General features: G+C 35.1%; 1 protein-coding gene across 1 annotated transcript; it reads left to right on the top strand.

Moving 5' to 3' along the window:
- Positions 1-6,094: 6,094 nt before the first annotated feature.
- LOC141611656 (endoglucanase 16) lies at positions 6,095-8,623 on the top strand. The gene is made up of 7 exons (XM_074430242.1): positions 6,095-6,472; positions 6,555-6,968; positions 7,123-7,200; positions 7,294-7,443; positions 7,572-7,680; positions 7,836-7,999; positions 8,135-8,623. The coding sequence occupies exons 1-7, from the start codon at positions 6,260-6,262 to the stop codon at positions 8,456-8,458; spliced, it is 1,452 nt and encodes a 483-aa protein (XP_074286343.1). The 5' UTR covers positions 6,095-6,259; the 3' UTR covers positions 8,459-8,623.
- Positions 8,624-21,375: the final 12,752 nt, after the last annotated feature.

The following is a 21,375-nucleotide window of genomic DNA, read 5'->3' as shown; positions in this document are numbered from 1 at the left end:
CTCATGTATATATTTATTGAGATTTAAAAGCGATGTTCACGTAACATAAATCATACAGTATCTACTATCTACTAGATATGATTAAAGCATTATAATGTGTCGATGATTGTTTTTATTCTATTTTTAGAGATTAATTCATGTGTATTTCATCATACTATGTACGATTTTTTTATACTAAGTGCACATTTAAAGTAAAAATTGAAGGTATTATACTACTTATCTCGTTCGGTAAGTCGTAAATTTTAGAGCCCGAAAAGCCCATTTAGGCCCAAAAGCCCGATTTAGCCCATAAGGGCCGGTCTTGGGCTCGCTAAATAGGCCCTCTCATTTGGCCCGGTCCGGCCCAACCCGCACATGTGGGCCATTTTTATCATCCCGGCCCGGCCCAAACCCGCATAGGCCCGGCTCATGATCAGCTCTAGTATATACTGAGTTAAATGCTATGACCGTGAAAACTAAAATGTTCCTTATCCAACTTATCTATATAAATACACTAACATTTCAAGCAATTCTGTGAACCCACGTCACCACATTCATTTTTTTTAAACAGTACATGTGGGACCCACAACAAAGAATATGGAATTAATTAATGAAAAACCGTTTATATTTATATTTTGTATGTAAATTTAAATGAAGTTTTGTACAAAAATAAAGCTTTAAGAATCTCCAATTTAGCAGATCTACGTAATTTATGATATAAAAGTCAATTTTCTGGAAATTTATTATGAGAAATCATTAAAATAATAATATAAAAAGCTTGAAATTATTAAAGTGAACAAATACTAAAAAAAGAAAATAACCTCTCCCTCAAAAAAAAAACTCAATACTATAACAAAAACGCATATACAAAAAAAAGTGAAAAGAATTCTTAAAAACCAATAATTAATTTAAGTGAATAAAATTTGGTCGAAAATAATTCATGTATATAATTTTGATAATTACGAAACATCAAATCTACAAAGATAAATATCAAAAAGTAGGAAATAATTGGTAAAACTGAAATATTTTGCTAAAAAAATATAAAATTATTGAACCTAAGAAATATGGACAAAAAAGACTCACAATTTTTTTTTAATTGAAGTAGAAAAATATAGGTAAAATTTATGAGAGTTTCCAGACATAGAGAGAGAGAGAGGGGGGGGGAGAGAGAGAGAGAGAGGAAATTGGAATTTGGGATAATCTTGAAGGCGATAATGTAGCACTGTAGCGGCATCGGTAAGATGGAAATTAAATAAGGAGCAGGTGAGATGGCTTGCGGTAGCAATGAGGGTAGTACTGGTGGAGTAGTAGGGTTAAATCTTTGAGGAAGCAAAAATATACAGGGAAATGAGGAGGGTTTTGAATGAGAACTAGTTTTGTGACCCGTGAAATTCACGGATTTTCATTGGTATATCAGTATATCTTATCTCATTGATATTTGTGTAAAATTCTACTGTTTGAGGAGGATGTGCATCACTTGTTTGGTTACAAAGGCATGGCCTAACGGTTAAGAATGTAGGAGTTCGAATGCCAATTGTCGGGTTCAAAATGGAGTTAGGTCATTGAAACCCACAATCATCAACTTATCACTCTTATATTAAGATAATCCAAAAACTATTAGTGCAGTTGAGACCCACCTATATTAACGAAATTGATAACAATGGTAAATATTACTCCAAACATGCTAACGGTTAATATTCATCAACACCAAGGCAAATTCTCATGTAAATCGTTTTACATAAGTCTTATTGTAAAACTAAGGAATAATTTACCTTAATAACCCTCCTTAAATAATTTGTACCCACCACTAATGTTTTTAGTAGAAGTATCAAAGTCTTTTATGAATGGTTTTGTAAAACCATTTTATAAGAGACTCATGGAATCATGGGTGCCTATATTAAAGAGATTGTTGCACTTTCAATTTCATTGGTAATTCAATCTAGCCTGTAGCAGTCCAAACTCCAAACCCAAAACTCAAAACTCCCAGCTCCAAACTGATCCCTTCAAGACATCATTCTTTTCATTAGTTCCAAGCAAAAAAATCATTATCATCATAGCGTTGTTATTGTCTTAAGGTGCTTCTCACTTTCCGACACACAAAAACGTCAGACAATTTATCAACTATATTGTCCCCTAGGACTTCTTCTCTACACATTTTTTCAAATCCGCTACATAAAAAAAAGGGAATAAGGATGATCAAATCCGTCGCTAGAAGTAGGAAATCCGTCGCAATTGGTTATTTGCTATGTCTTTAAAGTCTGTCATGGGGATACCATTGCTCTTAGCCTATTACCCATATTATTTTGCAGTGATCCATCGTCTCTGTCAATTTTTAATTGTAATATCGTCCTTTGTGCTTCCTGAAACAACGTAAGTTTATAAAAAGTGTCTCCATCACATTTATATTATTGTCCTCATTTTTTATTCTGTATATCTTAAGATAATTGAAGTAACATAATGGTAATGCTGGTTGTACATATTTTGAAGTTAAATAGGCTTAATGAAAACAATATACACAAAAGGAATTGGGTATACTTCATTGTTTCACGTTTAGTGTCAAGTACAAAATAATAATTCCTTACCTATTCCTGACGCTCTTTGCAAGGACTGTTTGCCTACATTTAATCATGTAATCATGCTAATTCTCGACTTCGTCTCTTAAGTATTTTCTCAAATTAAGAGTTGAGTTTAGGTTGATCTAATTACCAATTTCTTAACCCGCTGTAGAGAAGTTTCACACAAAGAAACATTGATTGAATTCAGTACATATACGGAGTACTATGATTACAGTTTTTAAAGTCAAATTTTGCAGATGATCCACATACAGTAGAAATTAACTTCATAAAACCAAACATTAGTATACGCCTTATACCACTCTTGTAATTACTGTACATAGAGTTAATTAGTGTTAGGCAAAAATACTCTAATAAGAAAAAAAATTGATGTACCATTGCATAAAAATGAATTTGGAAATAAAAATTATCAAATACAGAGTAATAGCTATAAAACTTAACTTCGAGCAAAAATGTAATTAAATACATCATTTAAACCCATCAAATAAACATCACAAATGTTAAACCGCACAATAAGTGAAATTTCCTACTCCAAGTCAAATTACACACAGTTAGAGAACAACAAATCATTTGACTGTCACTTGTAGATATATTGAACAACAAATCCTTTGGCTAATACACGCATTCTTTAACTTGTCATGGCGATATCCAACTTGTAAACGTAAGTAAAAAGATTGATAAGGTTGAGGTGAATAACTATACCTACTTTTTCTTCTCAATTGCAGCAAGGTTAGTTGTTGAGTATTTTTCAATGATGACCTGCACATCATCACAAGTAAATTTGTAGCGGAAATCGAATATTAGCCATCAAAATCGACAAAAAAATTAATCCTATATAAATGTTTAGAGAGAGAGAATGTCAAAATACAAATCAAAACTGGAAATAGATACTCCGTAACAAATACAAGCACAACAAAAACATGTCAAAATAAATAAGGGGAGGAGATATACCTAACACAAAGGAGGAACAAACAACAAATATTGATATGGAATGGCATTTTATGAGATGAATAAATGACGAAAACGCACTTCTTTCATTACTGTGGAGATGAATGGTCAGCTAACCAGCTTCATATGCAATTGTTCGCCTTCACCACATAAAACTTCAACCAATTCAATGAGTCTTAGAATATTAAACGTCTTTCATTAAAGCTAATTCTTCTCAAACCTTTGCAGCATAATGGTTTATGGGATGCCTAGTACTACATAAGATTGAGTACATAGAACGACGTTTCGTTAGTATTGAACTTAAGAAGGAACTCAAGCATGAGAGGGAGATGATGAGCTGTTCATTTAATTTCTTTATTACTTAGTTTTTATTTAGGTAGGTGGTGAGTTGTAATTTGCTAACTATATGAAGTATGTAGTAATGAAGAGTCTGTGTATGCGAGTTATGGGTTATCTTATATAGTTATGTATATCACGTGGACGATATGAATATCTGGGTTTTCTGATGTGGCATGTTTTGATCATATGTGTCATTGTTTACGTGGCGTTAATTGATCATTTTAGGGTAGCCTTTTAATAATATTTTATAGATATGAAACTTTGATGTAAATTTGTAAGGCTTACATAAATTTTGGAAAATAATATATTTAAGTTAATGTCATGTAATAAAAAGTTGATAATTCATGTCATATTTATTCACCATGTCAAATTAAAATTTATCATGTCATGTGTAGTAAGTGACTTGGCTTTTTGTTAATTCTAGGTGGCATTGTATACGTGGTATTTTAAGTTCCCCTTTTTATAATATTGTATAGATTTAGGCCAAATAATTGGGTTCTTAAGTTCTTTTCAAATAAGTTAAATGAAAGGTTGGCCCATTCACATTAATACAACAATTTTAATCTAATTTTAAGTAAATGAGTATTATTTTAAACATGTTTGTAAAAAAATTATTTTCCATATGTTGTTAGGTTTGCCCTTGGTATTTTTTAAGCCGAAAGTACCGGTCTTCATATTAAAACGGGTTAAGTATCATTTCATTTGAGCATATAAGACAAATCTTTTACTTTTATCTTGTTTTTACGACTTGACTTGTCGTAAGTTTGAGATGGATGTATCCGTCATAAATAAGAATTGGTTTGTCATATACTCGTGCTAGATCGGGTCAATTTTGGATTTCACATTTGTTGTTATACGGTAATTTCCGATATTGTTTTTCTTAAAAAAAAAAAATTATTGAGTCATTTCGAGTTGCCTTCAAATGGCCTAAGTTCAATCTGTTAGGGTTGCATTCAGATTTTGCAATTCAGGTTAATTTGGATTACGTTAAACGGGTTGGGAGGGTCGGGATAAAATACGAGTAACAGTGAATAAAGGATCTAATCAGTGTTAGAATACGAGTTAAAATAATTTTATTTCCGGTCAAAATGAGTAGTGATGTAAGGTTTATGTAATCAATAGGGTAAATCAATCCGATTATAAAAATAAATGAAGCGGCATTGATTTGTATACAATCATGTTTTAAACGAGAGTTATTTGAATAAAAAATTATATAAGAGAGTTATTTGTAATTTACTCCTTTTATTGTTATATAAAGTAAATCTTCAAATCATATTCTCACCATATTAATCAATAACGGTATTCACATGGAATCAAGTATAAAAGCTAAGTTATTTGAATAATTATTTTATTTACTAAATTATATAAAAAATTATATAAAATTGAATTTTAAATCATGTATGTGATTTAAAGTGATAAATTGATGCTTCTATATTACTCCGTATTAATAATAATTTTATATATAAATATTAATATTTTAATGATATATACGACTTATAAAACTAAATTCAAATAATTATTTTAAGTTTTTTTAATGTAAATTTTTTCTACCCATAGATTAAATTTGTTGGGTCGGATTATCCTAAATTAACTGGTCAATTAGGTCGCGAGTAAATGTTTATGGATCATTACCTTGAAAACAAATTTAATACGAGGAAAAGAGTTGTACATCAGATGTATTACCTTACACTCAATGAGTTTTTGTGTATTTTTTTTAGTTCGATGGAGTTTATAAATTACATTTTAGTTTTCTGACGTCAAAAAATCCAATTTTTCTGAGCTTATATGCAATTTTTTTTGAGTTATAATATAACTTTTAGAGATGAATGTTTAAGTAAATAAACTCAAAAACTTTATAATAAAACTCAAAATTTTTAAATTGAAACTTAAAAACTTTATCTTAATGCTCAAAAACTATACCATCTGATGTAGTACATCAGATGTATATTCCACTTACTCATTTAATACGGAGTAAAATTTTATACATAATTTAGATAATTATGTTTTTAAATTTTTTAATACAATAACAATATTTAAAATAACTTACCCGTGCAATTTGCACGGGTTAAAAACTAGTAATTATTTAGGCTTTCACGAGTATGAGATTTTGTTTTTCTCTTGCCTCACAATTTGCAAATATAGTTTTTCAATCCTTGATCACGCAAACACTTCTAAAAATAGTTAGGAAAATAAAGGGAGACAGAGAAAATCAAGTAATATGTATCTATAAATAACCCCCCCCAAATTTATGAGTTGAGATTCCTTTTAAAGCGGCAACATATCTATAATTGTTCCTTCTTATCCTTCATATATTAACTACTCTATTAAGGGCGAAAACATAAAGGATTCTAAGACATAATTCCTCTCTTCTCCAATAGCTGGCTAAGCTAAAGAGTTTGAAGAATTCTTTATAAAACAATATGAATATTTTAGACATTCTTAAATGTATAACAATAATGATTTTTCTCTTAACAGAATTATATGACAAAGTTGAAGCCCAAGGATACAATTATAAAGAGGCATTAAGCAAATCTATCATATTTTTAGAATGTCAAAGATCTGGGAAGTTGCCTCTCAACAATAGGGTCCCTTGGCGTGGTGATTCTGGCCTTGATGATGGCAAACTTGCCAATGTAAGTACATTAATCTCTTTAGTGTTTTGCTTATATATTGAAATTTCATTTTATATTGAGTCTAATAATTATTCAAATGTAGGTGGACCTTGTAGGGGGATATTATGATGCAGGAGACAATGTCAAATACGGGTTACCAATGGCATTCACAGTGACAACTTTGTCATGGGGAGCCATAATGTACCAAAAGCAATTGCAAGCTGCAGGAGAACTCCAACATGTCCAAGAGGCCATTCGTTGGGGCACTGACTATTTTATAAAAGCCAGCTCCAGACCTAAACGTTTATATGTTCAAGTAGGAGACCCGGTTCAAGATCATCAATGTTGGATTCGCCCTGAGAACATGCAAACCCCTCGTACAGTCTTACAAATTAATGAACATACCCCTGGCTCTGAGATTGCCGCTGAAACCGCTGCTGCAATGGCTGCATCTTCAATTGTCTTTCGTGATATAGACCATGCGTACTCTCATAGTCTATTAAATAAGGCTAAATCGGTGATTTCTTGGCTTCATACTGATTTTTGGTTTTAAGCTTTCTAATACCCATGCATGATGCATGATGCATTACACACCCTACATTATCCTTTGATATTGTAATCAACTAAAGAATATAAAACTAATAAGATAAAGCATTTTTTCTTCCTTGCAGCTATTTAGATTTGCTAAAAGCTATCGAGGAACTTATGATGGAGAATGCCCCTTCTACTGCTCTTATTCTGGCTTCAACGTAAAATTACTTGAATTTTATCCGGTCTTTCTCACAAAGAAAATTACTAACTTTTTAAACTTATTCATTTGATGGACATTGTTCTACGTATAGGATGAGCTACAATGGGCAGCGACATGGTTGTACAAGGCCACAAGAAACGAAACTTACCTACATTATATCACGGAAGAGTCTGTTGATGCCGTTGTTGGTGAATTTAATTGGGACCTCAAATATGCCGGCAGCCAGATTCTTCTTACCGAAGTAAGTACAACGGAACTAAAGTATGTACAATTGTATTTCACTTTCCTACATTGAAATAACACGTAATCTAAATACTCCGTACAATTTTCTTTACATTTTGGTATCTTACCAAAGTCACATGGTTGCAGATGTTTTTTCAAGGGCAAAAAGTTTTTGAGGAGTATAAAAATATGGTTGATAGTTATATATGTTCAGTAATACCCGGAAGCCCCTATGCACAAGCTCACTTTACACAAGGTACTCACATAGTCACATGCGTCATTAACTATGATCAACATTACATCCAAATGCTACTTTCTTAATAATTTAGCCATATAATTTTAGTGAGCAACGTTCTTTATTAGGTAACATTATTGCATGCTTCCATAACTCTTTGTTATTATGGTACCCAGGAGGGTTGCTTTATATGAGAGATGGTGCAAACTTGCAGTATGCTACAGCTGCAGCCTTTGCATTTAGTGTTTATAGTGATGTACTTGCCCAACACAACCAAAATGTCATGTGTGGTGGCAAACAATTTAGACCTGCGGAGCTCATGGCATTTGCTAAGAAACAGGTACTTGTGTCAATTAACTTTGATATAAACTTAGGATGACAATTGACATCTAATCATTCAAAGCGAGTATAAAAACTAATTCCTAAGAAGTATGAGTGTTATATGGTGATGTAATAATTTAAAAAAAATTGGCAGATGGATTATATATTGGGAACAAATCCACAACAGAGGTCATACATGGTAGGATTCGGAAAGAACCCTCCCCAACAACCACACCACAGGGGTGCATCAGTTCCAGTGTTGGCCAAGAATGAAGTGGTTAGTTGTGCGAGAAGTTTTGTCGATTGGTTCACTAAAAATGCTCCCAACCCCAACGAGCTGACAGGTGCCATTGTCGGTGGACCAGACCGCAATGATAACTTTGAAGACAGGCGTCATATTGGCAACTATGAAGAACCTTGTACCTATGTCAATTCTCTAGCTATTGGTGTCTTAGCTAGATTAGCAGTGCCATCCTAGAAACATATATTAAATTGACCAAAATAAGTAATCGGTAACTAATTATACTTTTACATAACGTCTGTAGTAAGCATTTTAAATATCTGTGTAATTTATTAAAGTTCAAATGCATATGGTTGACATCAAAAGCACCCAATGAAATTTATTCAAATATCATTTTATGCATTTGAGAGTCATCTGGAAATAAGGTTTATATACAAGATCTTGGAAAAAGGTCATTAGTATTGAAATATAAGATAAATCGTATTATGGTTAAGAAAACCATAAATCGGATCAAATGATGAAAAGAATAACTACCTATAAAGTAAAGTGCACTATGTTGGAAGAGGCAATAATTGTTATCAAAATCTCAAAATATTTTGAGTAGAAGTAAAGTTTGTTTCTACAAATTAAGGTTAGTGATAAGAAATGTAAGTTGGATGGCTAATCTTAAGTTCAGATATTTTTCTCTTAAATTACTTATTTTTTCAATTTCACCAACGATAAAACATACTGCGGTGAAAGATAAACAATTTCAAACAAAGAAAATGGAAAATGAAACACATCACGAACCACGTAGAAAAGTTTTAGAAAAAAAACAAACTAAAAAGTAAAAAACAATCAATAATGTACTACCCCATAGCCATCCCCCAAAAATAAACAAACGTATTACCCCGCCACTAGTACCACCTTCTACCCAAAACCCCTACCTCCATCGCACCATCCCCTTTCAATATTTCAACCCACCACCAACTCGGCCACGCCTTTCAGCGACCTGCCCAAATTTTTGCACCAATCATACCCTCCCAACAAACAACCTTACGCGCCAAATTTACGCCCACGAACCTCCATCCCAGAGATGCACCTTCTATGTCTGACTCCAACACAATCAATGATTATCACCGCGCATCAACGCAAACACTAAATAAGCTCAAACCTTAACTAAAATGGATAAAAACACTTAAAAAAGATGTAGAAATATTAATATTTCTTCTACAATACTATTAGATTCGAAAGATTAAAAGAATTGATAGATTTGAGAGGCTGTTAAAGGTGGCAAACGGGTCAGTTGGGTTGCGTTTAGGTTGAGTCAAGCCAGGTTCGGCATATCGAGTTCGGGCCATATGTCGGGTTAGCATATCATTTCGAGCCAAGTCGGGTTTGGATCGGGTCATTATTGGGTCGGGTCAATTGATGTATTGGGTAGGGTTGGGGCTAGGTCAGGTCATTATTGGGTTTAGTTACTTTATCCCATAACTTCAATTTTTTACCATTAAATTTAGTTTTCGAACATTATTTGACTTATTTACTTCGTTATTATGTTAAACATATCAAACTAAATACTAATTCACTTTCAATTTGATCAATATTAACTTAACAATTGTCGGGTCATCAATCAAACCAGGTAAATGTAATACCTCGTATTTTGGTCAAGTTAAACATGGTTAAAGGTCAAACCCGAGTTGGGAAAGTGAGTTAAAAACCAAGGGTCTTTGTAGTATTGTAGTGATAAGCGGTTTATAATGGCGAATGCAATTAACAACCAAGGGTCTTTGTAGTATTGTTTCACGATGCTCATAGGTTTGGAAGAACTAAATCATGAGTTATGGTTTAATTTATTCTTGTCATGTCGAGCCGTAATTGTAAAGGTCATGTGATTTCTTGGTACAAGGTATCAGTTGGCATCGTTTTGATTGATATGCGAAGACCTAGTTTCAGTTATATGTGAACATTGAGAACCGAATAACGAAATTGAATAACCTGCATAAATTGGATGTCAACACGACAATTTGGAATATTGAGTAGTACTTGTGCAATATTGCTTGTTTGAGCATTATTTGATGTTGTATCCTACGTTTGAGACCACCCCTATCATTAATCTATGTAAAACTCGTCTGTGTTATAGATATACGTTGTGAATAACCTCAATCAATCGTATGTGTGATATTTCACTAGTTATAACTTTAAAATAATTAATCATAATAACCGTTGCCGCGACCTTAAAAGGTGAGTGCCCGCCCATTAATAGAATGACCTATGGGAGCATGCGTAACACCCCCACTTACCAAGGAGCCTTAATCAGGTCTTCCCAAATAAGTAAGGACGTTAGTATCTCGGTTGCCCGAGTTAAGTATATCAAATAGATCATAAAAGAACATTTATTAAATGTATTCTACTGTTTAATCAATTACAAAACCAAAATGAGATACAGCTCCAAAAAGAAATGAAATGAATAACTAAAGTTTAAAGTGACACCGGAAGCTAGCTAAAACAGCGTGACGTCTCGGTCCCGTCCATATCTCGCACGCGACATACACATCTAATACCCTCTAAGCCAACTGCTCACCATCCCTGAATGGATCACCACAGTTTTGGAAAAAATAAATGTGGTCAGTCAACTGCACAATAAAAATAAGGATTCACAATAAACGCAATCCAATCAACCGAGACCTCAATCCATCCTCTAAACTCTAAGAATAACCACTAACCGACTACACACTGAAGTGTGTGGCCCTGCCAGTTTTTTATCGTAACGGGAAACTCACACCGCCAATGGGGGTCGCAGCCTTGCTCACCAAATCCCCGTTCATCGCAACGAGCGAACCCAAATCATTAATATGCACATCCCCCTGCTGACGGGAGTCATAGGAGGCGAACATGGGGTTGGAACCTGTTGGAGTATGTGTCCTCAACAATAGTGCGATCACATATTTAAATCTCATATTAAGAATACACAAGGGACGATTAATTATTAACTCAACTGATCAACATTAATCGGTAACGATTGGCTGACTAGAGTTTGACGTTACTGTCGTTTGACGGTGGTGTTCAGTTGATCCCTTAAGGTCACACCTATAGAACAATTCTCTTAACTGAAAAGTTAATTAATTGTATATTGATATAGATTAATTAATTCCTTAAATTGAACAAATTTCATTTGTGATGAGAATTTTTATATCTCGTTGTAATATGATTAAATAAGATTCAATTTAGTAATTAAAATTTTATATTACTAAAATTGATTAATGTTTATGAAACAATAGAGATAAGAATTATTAGTTAGTTATAATTATCAATTATTGTAGATTATATTAACTAAATCTAAAATGACCCATTTTACATCCATGTAATTATGAATTACTATTTGATTTGTTTTATGTGATTTTATTTAATATATAATGATATTTAATTTGTTAAATATGCATTAATATGTCTAATGACATGTTACATGTCACAATATATTACAAATGACAAATTACAAAGATAAAATGGAGGTCCATTTTAGTGTAGGAAACCGGTTTTGGTAGGGGTTTTTGGTGGTTGATTGTTTTTAATTGTAAAAACATAATCATAAGACCTATGACCTAAAACCCTACCCTAGTTTTTTGGGTAAGACAAAAAGCAAACCACACACCCTAATCAAGGGTGGAAAAACCGGTCTCCCCCTCCCCCTATAAGCATGTGATGTTCTCATTTTTCATTAAATTTCATATCTTTTTATGCTTATCTCTCTAAATGACCTTCTCACATAAAAATAGTTTTATGCTTAAATTTATTCTAGGAAATTCTAATATATCACAAAAACATTACTAGTATAGTAATAATAATATTATTAGAATAAATTTAAGGTTACTACTAATATTATCTAGTTAATAATATTATTAGTGTTATGGGGATGTCTTGGGTGCAATCAAAAGGAGAGTTTCTAATTTGAAACTTGGAGGATCATCTATTTTGTTAAGCTCAAGAAGAAGGTTAGGAAGATGTCCTACCTTGTGCCCATTAATCCGTCCTTCACAATGTATGGAAAACATTATTTTCTCTCTTTATTCTTGTTTTTGTTTGCATGCAACTGGATTCTAATCATCTATATTAACTAGTAACTTAGATCGATATTAGAAGAGTCTAATATGTAGATTAAAGAATATAACAAGTGGTATAAGAGCCTTGGTTGTTGCATGCAAATCGTTTTATTCGTTTTTTACGAGTTATTAGATGACTAAAATAAAAACCGGAAAATTTGTGTAAGTTGAGATATACACGAAATTTTTGATGCATATATACATTCTGGTCCTAAAATGTTTTAGGTCATTTTAGATGGTTTATAGAAGTTTATTGCTCATTTTTATAATTTTTAGTATAATAATAACATTTTAATGAGTAAAATGGTGGTTTATTAACTAAAGATAGTTAAACTTCGAATCTGACCATGAAATTTTAATATGATCTCACATGCATATTTTACTTACTGTATGTAAACTTTGAGATCAATTTGATTAATTTTGCATGATTTATGATTTTAATGGTTAAAATTGGATTAAATCGAGATTATATAAGCAAAAATAGCTAAATTAATTTATATGGCATTTTATATGTTTGAATGCATGCCAAATTTCTATGATTTAGGTATTTTATTTGATAAAACCGATACATCGCAACTATAATTTTCTCTAAATTAATTCGAATTTTTTTAACCCATATTTTTAACATTATGAAGGTCATGGTAATATTCCAGAATGTTCAAAATTTAAATTTAAAATTTTTAGATTATTGTAATTAAATTTGGATTTATTTCATAAAAGTTATGGTAAAAGGGTTAACTATGAGCTATAATGTATAACCAAGTTGGATTATTGTCAAATTTTTAGTGAAGACTAATTTTTTAGTCCTAAAACAGTTAGGATAATTAACCTGGGCTTAAATTTGATTTAAGAATTAATTAGTGATTTTTAATAAGTTAAATATCACGTATTTCCATAAAAACCGAGCTATATACGATATAATCTAGTAAGGCGATTTGGCACATTCATTTTGCATGTTTGAATACAATTATTTTGTTGCATATTTTAGGGATGAATGTCATTTAAATTTATGTAATTTTTGAATGATGTAATTTGTCTTAGTATGGCCTTAGTTTTTAATCGGTATTACCCGTAATGTAAGGGAATATCGATTTGGTTGTAATTTTTTGTGATCTCGCATCACCGTTTTGTAATTTAATAGATTTAGTTTTTATTACAAATGTCACTCTATCGGGCAGTGACTGCTTATAGAGTTCTTGTAATTCATATTGCCTGGTCGTGGCGAGAGCTACTATAGTATTCTTTTTGAGTCGATTCTTTAACTAGAGACTGTTCGCCTAAGTCGGCACAGTTTCTGATTGGCTTTGATTTTTGCTCTACGACTTCCGAATATGGAGTTCAAATGGGCATCTTTTGGGTCATCATGAACTGTGGCTGAACAAAGGGAACAGTGCGATAGGAATTATCCACCCCCTTGTCAGGGTTATCTAAATCTCAAGGCCACTCGAGGAGTAGTGAACTGAAAATGCATGGCTACGCTCGGAAGATATCTACGGTAGATAATTCCGGTCAAACAGTTACTCTCCAGATCGAGGAAACCACTCTAGATATGATCACATGCGAGTATGACCTGCAAGACACCTTGCATTGAGTGGGAGATATAATAGGACAAGAGAATTGGTGACGCACACTTGTCTCGGACAAGTGGGAGATTGTTGGAGTATGTGTCCTCAACAATAGTGCGATCACATATTTAAATCTCATATTAAGAATACACAAGGGATGATTAATTATTAAGTCAACTGATCAACATTAATCGGTAATGATTGGCTGACTAGAGTTTGACGTTACTGTCGTTTGACGGTGGTGTTCAGTTGATCCCTTAAGGTCAAACCTATAGGACAATTCCCTTAACTGAAAAGTTAATTAATTGTATATTGATATAGATTAATTTATTTCTTAAATTGAACAGATTTTATTTGTGAGTGAGAATTTTTATATCTTATTGTAATATGATTAAATAAGATTCAATTTAGTAATTAAAATGTTATATTACTAAAATTGATTAATGTTTATGAAACAATAGAGATAAGAATTATTAGTTAGTTATAATTACAAATTGTTGTAGATTATATTAACTCAATCTAAAATAACCCATTTTACATCCATGTAATTATGAATTACTATTTGATTTGTTATATGTGATTTTATTTAATATATAATGATATTTAATTTGTTTAATATGCATTAATATGTCTAATGACATGTTACATGTTACATGTCACATGTCACAATATATTACAAATGACAAATTACAAAGATAAAATGGAGGTCCATTTTAGTGTAGGAAACCGGTTTTGGTAGGGTTTTTGGTGGTTGATTGTTTTTAATTGTAAAAACATAATTATAATACCTATGACCTAAAAACCTACCCTAGTTTTTTGGGTAAGACAAAAAGCAAACCACTCACCCTAACCAAGGGTGGAAAAACCGGTCTCCCCCTCCCCTTATGAGCATGTGATGTTCTCATTTTTCATTAAACTTCTTATCTTTTTATGCTTATCTCTCTAAAAGACCTTCTCACATAAAAATAGTTTTTTGCTTAAATTTGTTCTAGGAAATTCTAATTTATCACAAAAACATTACTAGTGTAGTAATAATAATATTATTAGAATAAATTTAAGGTTACTACTAATATTATCTTGTTAATAATATTATTAGTGTTATGGGGATGTCTTGGGTGCAATCAAAAGGAGAGTTTCTAATTTGAAACTTGGAGGATCATCCATTTTGTTAAGCTCAAGAACAAGGTTAGGAAGGTGTCCTACCTTGTGCCCATTAATCCGTCCTTCACAATGTAAGGAAAACATTGTTTTCTCTCTTTATTCTTGTTTTTGTTTGCATGCAACTAGATTCTAATAATCTATATTAACTAGTAACTTAGATCTATATTAGAAGAGCCTAATATATGGGTTAAAGAACCTAACAGAACCATCTCCCGAAAATGGTCCCATAACAATAATCAATTAGCAATATAAACTCAATCACAATGATGACAACACTAAGCAATCAACCACAATCACATCTTATAATTAATTATACAACCAACTAAGTAGGGAAACCCTACCTTTTCGCTATTCCATAGAAACGCATCAACCATACCACGTCATGCAAGACTCCATATTGTACCCTACCAACAACAATCGTACCATATCACTAATATATTCAAGATCTACTGCAAGATAGACAATTATTCACAAACTCACCTTGAAGAACAACCCTACTCGATGACCTCATGCATAGGCTATCTCCCTTCCCGGGTTAGTGTTCACGGCTACTCATGATTGGTAGAGAGAGAGAGAGAGAGAGGAATTAGGTCTAGAAAAGGTAAAATGAATCATGGAAATGAATTAAGTTTTAGTCTCCGTGTTTTATATCAACACGATGTCAGACGCGATACTCGATCGAGTACGCTGCTCTCGGTCGAGTACCACAGTTACTCGGCCGAGTGACCTCTACTAGGTCGAGTAACGAGTTTCGATCACCACATAGTCTCCCATTGTCTCCCTTACTAATGGCCTCTCATGGTCAACAGGTCAGTCAACGGGTCCCTAACAGGGCGGGTATTACAGTCTTCCCTCCTTAAAAAGAACTTCATCCCCGAAATTCATCCTACACCAACCGTAGCGCACAAGGCAACATGAAAGGTCACACGGTACCATGCAATCATCAATAACACCAACGTATATACTACAAGGTTATTACACCGTCACCCAAAGTGGTAAATACTATTACATGCCTAACACCACAAAGTTACCATGACATGATTATAACGACCATAAAACCAATGTTTGCCAAAAGTAAAATTAGCATTTATCCAAACAACTACATTACCACCATGCCCTTCAACTAAACCGTTTAGAAAACAAAGCTGATAAGATTAAAATAATTTAAATGGCAACGATTAAAAGATTAGAGCCACAGTTTAAAGGATTAAAAGCAACAGTTTAATAAAGTTTTTGCAAGTTCTTTTGCCGCGATGTTATCTACCCCTTTAAAAGGAACTTCGTCCCCGAAGTTCACTCCCAACTGTAGAAGGAAGGTATAAACGTTTGAACACAATAATTAACGAAAGCAATCATCACCTCTTCTAACAATTATAAGCATGAACGAAATTGATCTAATGTAACCATATTTGTATGAAGCGGAATTAACATAACTTCGAATCACATATGCTTGTAAAGACGTATGCAATTCACAACACCAACTAGTACCATATGATTACTATATTTCTATTCACACCAATTAACATTTCACATCCGTCTCAAATCTCAACCATGTTATTGGATCATCACAATACTGTCACACTAATACCATATCATCTACGCACCTTGGTACCAATAAACCGCATCAAGAAACAAATGCCAAAACTTAACAAACGCATACAACCAAGCAACTGGGTTATGAATCAAAGTATGAACTCCAGCTCAGTTTACTCGGTCGAGTATCAGAGAGCACTCGAGTAGTTAGTACTCGGCCGAGTACCTTGAGGCAGAACTCGATTTTTTTCCTTGATTGACGCCTTGAAAATACAACCATTTACCTGCAATACGAAGTTCAACCATCGACTAACATAGGAAATCAAGTCTTAAACACACGCAACCTAGGGAAGTAAAGTCATGGCCTTATGGCCAGATTACACATATCCGAATTAATTCAAATGTCAAAGAGTACTAATAAATCTGCAACAACATCTAACTAAAACAAAAACACAAATAAACAGAGCTCAAGGGTTTCCGCCCACATCATCATCCATGTCATCTCCACCACCCGTGGCCGATGTCCCAGCTCTCTGGTATGCTCCAGCAGCATAGTCACAACCAACCCATCTCATTGCCTCATCAAGCTGACTACCATAGTTGGCTCCCCACGGCCCTGAAGGCAACCATACTCCTAGCTATCCGGAGCTCTCCATGTAGTGCGGTCCCTCCATAGCTATGGAACACCTTGCTGTCATCTACCACTCCTCTCCACCACACTGGCTGCGCAAGGTCGGTCCCCACATTCTGAAGAGTCGTCATCTCATGCATGTTCCTCATCACCAAAGTGATGGATATCCTCTCCGTGAGCTTGCTAACCTGCATCCTAGGGTCGTGAACTGTAGGATAGGACGGGTAATGGTACGGGTAGAAGCTCGGTGGGGTGTAAGGTGTCTCCGTCGCCGCCTCCCCCATCCCCCCTATTCCTCGGGTCTCACGAGCTGTCGGAACGACCTTCTGCCGACTAGAAGCTATAACCGGCTCAGGCAAGTCTAGAAGGATCTCGAGGGAGATGAGGTAGAACTGTGACTAGGGATTGGGTTCCCCACTCCCCGGGTCATACTCTGGAAAGTGGTGTATCACGGGTAGGTGTTCTGCATCCGGCGATCTCATCCACTTAGTTCCGTTTACCCTCCACGCTAAGGATCCATCGTCCAAACTCCTCAACTACTTCACGTGGCACAAGTAAGCCTTATTTATGGTAGGGGCAGTCTCAAACAAGGCGGAAGTCGACTCGGCAGAGGAAACAAAGTCGGTCAGTCTCTGGGACAATCGGTCACTATGGCCCCGCAGCTAAGGTAACAGTTCTTGGAGCGGGTCATAAGTGCTAGACTTGCACACATTACGTTGGGAGCACTGTAGTAGAAACGCTCCCTCTGAAGGGGGTTGGGGTAAGACGTCAAAAGCATCACCTAATGGTTGTTTAACTTGCTCGCGGCATTCTGACCGTAAAGCAAGCAGGTCAACATCCTCAAGAAGATGCGAAGGGAAACGTGTTGGACATTATTGATTAACATGGTGCTAGAGGTAGGGGCAGATCAGTCGGTAAAGTAAGGAAGGTACTGAGGTGCCCTGCTCTCCGTCGCTACATCACTGAGATACCACTCCTTCTCAGGTTCCAACCTCAAATGCTTGACAAACTGGTCAAGGGTCAAAGAATGGTTGGTGTTCAAGAGACGGAAATAGACGGTCTTTTAACCCACATCATACTTAAATGAACTCATAAATACCAAGGTAAGAAAAGGGTAGGACTTCTTACGGAGGTGATACAACCCCTCCATTCCCAAGATTTTGAATATATGCATTATATCCGACTCAATTCCCAAGTCTTTCAAGATTTCCGAATCCACACATCGGGTTGGCCTCATGGTACGACTCATTAAGGCTACAAAAGCAGCCCGCTGCTCAAAGTCGGCAAATATTACCGTCGGATATTGGTCCACCGGAGGAACAAGCTGCTCCTCACTCAATAGTCCCTGCTCCACCACGATATTGGCGTGGGTTCTCTTCTTGGGAGGTGCTCTAGCTTTTGGCATGCTGCAAGAATACAAGTTCAGCAAAAATTATCCGGATTCCACACACTATTACGACAAAAAATTCAGCTTTTATTCTCCTTTTTAAGACGAAGTTTAAGACGGATTTTTTTTTATCAAAATACACAAGGTAGTCATTTGGTAGAGCATTACCAACACTAATTTGACTTCTATAAGTATCCTACAAGGAGTCTAAGTGACAAAAATCAAAATTTTGGGGCAAATCCTAGAAAATTTTTGTTACAAAATTGGGAATTTTGGGCTTAGAAATCGTCTCTTCCATATGTAAACCGATTAATTGAAGTAACTACTACCCATTTAGTAACATTCAAACATGAATGTTTGAATTTAAAGATTAAAATTCCTAGATTTGGGCAACTTATACAATCAATTTAACGAAAGCAAGGAGTTTTTAAGACACATTACCTTAGATTCGGAATTGATTGAAAGAGTGAAAGGCAAGAGGATGAATCCGAGAGCAGGATAGAAAAATCACCAAAGTTTATCTTGTGAGAGAAAACTTTGAGAGAAAAAAAAATAAGTGTATAATGAAGAGTAGGAGGCGTGAATAAGGAGAGTTGTGTGGTTATAGGGTTCCGGAAATTTTAACGCTGAACCGGCATATTTTGAGGTACTTGGTCGAGTACGGAACCGACTCGGCCGAGTAGCCTCTACGCTGTCGAGTACTCGATCCTACTCGGTTGAGTACTCATAATTTCATATTATATCATGATCTACTACCTTCAGAGTACTCGGCCAAGCATAAACATGCTCGGTCGAGTAGGTCGTACTCGGTCGAGTACCCTCAAACAGTGACGGAAATTGTAAATTTCACATAGAATCTTCCCTGCAAACGATAAACATTGTTCGGAGTCTAAACTTATTCAAAACTCGTCACCTTTTGGTTCTATTTCTATCGTTCACCATGCAATTTATCAACCATTTGCACCTATTCGACTTACTAGCACAAAATACATCATACCCCGCATAATTCTTTTCGCAAACTTACCATGTTACGCCCTCCCTATAATATTCAAACTTGATTCTACCAATGATGTTATATGCATACAAGTATCCACTCCATTTACTTCATAAAACCATATCACAAGTCACTCACACATAATATAAACACATTTATATACTATACGGTGGACACCACCCGTTTCTTCTTTTGTCATAACCAACATGTATAGACTCTAAGCTAATCACACAAGTTCATTCACGTCCACAATCACATACCATCTCTTGTATCATAACTGTTTCAACTTTTACACCAAACACAATATAAAACCCAAGAGGACCACACATCGCACAACCAGCAAGCACACACATAATCCCATATATCTTCCCGCGCGGGGTTGATGGCTTAAGCATGTCGGGGCTAGAATTCTGAGATGAGGGCGCCTTTTCACCCCAAAACCGACATAAGAAGGCTCCCAACACACATACACCAGGTTCATTTTAATTTGACACCCTACATTCAGTTGGTTCATTGGTTGAGGTTCCAAAACCTAGCTCCAATACCACTTTGTAACACCCCCACTAACCAAGGAGTCTTAACCAGGCCTTCCCAAATAAGAAATAATGTTACGATCTCGTTTGCCCGAGGTAAGTATATCAAATAGACCATAAAAGAATATTTATTAAATGTATTCTACTGTTTAATCAATTACAAAACCAAAATGAAATACAACTCCGAAAAGAGATTAAATGAATAACTAAAGTTTAAAATGACAACGGAAGCTAGCCAAAACAGTGTGACGTCTCGGTCTCGTCCATATCTCGCATGCAACATCAACATCCAATACCTGCTAAGCCAACTACTCACCATCCCCGAATGGATCACTACAATTTTGGAAACAATAAACCGGGTCAGTCAACTGCACAGTAAAAATAAGGATTCACAATAAACGCAATCCTATCAACTGAGACCAATCCATCCTCCAAACTCCAAGAGTAACCAGTAACCGACTACACACCGAAGTGTGTGGCCCTGCCAGGTTCCCATTGTAACGGGAAACCCACACCGCCAGTGGGGACCGCAGCCTTTCCCACCAAATCCTCGCTCATCGCGACGAGCGAACCCAGATCATTAATGTGCTATGTGCACATCCCCCTTCTGACAGGAGCCACAAAAGGCGAACATGGGGTTGGAACCACCTCCCAAAAATGGTCCCATAACAATAACCAATCAGCAATATAAACTCAATCACAATGATGACAACACTAAACAATCAACCACAATCATATCTTATAATTAATTATACAACCAACTGAGTAGGGAAACCCTACCTTTTCACCATTCCATAGAGACGCATCAACCATACCACGTCAAGCAAGACTCCATATTGTACCCTACAAACAACAACCCTGCCCTATCACTAAGTTATTCAAGATCTACTGCAAGATAGACAATTATTCACAAACTCACCTTGAAGAACAACCCGATGCCAATGACGGCGACAACCCGACTCGATGACCTAATGCATATGCTATTTCCCTTCCCGGATTAGTGTCCAAGGCTACTCATGTTTGGTAGAGAGAGAGAGATGAGAGAATTGGGAGAGAGGGGAATTAGGTTTAGAAAAGGTAAAATGAATCATGGAAATGAATTATGTTTAGTCTCCATGTTTTATATCAACACGTTGTCAGACGCGATACTCGGTTGAGTATGGACATACTCGGCCAAGTACGCAACACTCGGTCGAGTTCCACAGTTACTCGACCGTGTGACCTCTACTAGGTCAAGTAACAAGTTACGATGACCACACATTATCCCCTTA

The sequence above is a fragment of the Silene latifolia genome, chromosome 11 (assembly GCF_048544455.1).
Source record: "Silene latifolia isolate original U9 population chromosome 11, ASM4854445v1, whole genome shotgun sequence".
Classification (NCBI taxonomy): Eukaryota; Viridiplantae; Streptophyta; class Magnoliopsida; order Caryophyllales; family Caryophyllaceae; genus Silene; species Silene latifolia.
Note: the sequence above shows the minus strand (reverse complement) of the source record. Positions and strands in the feature narration are given on the sequence as shown.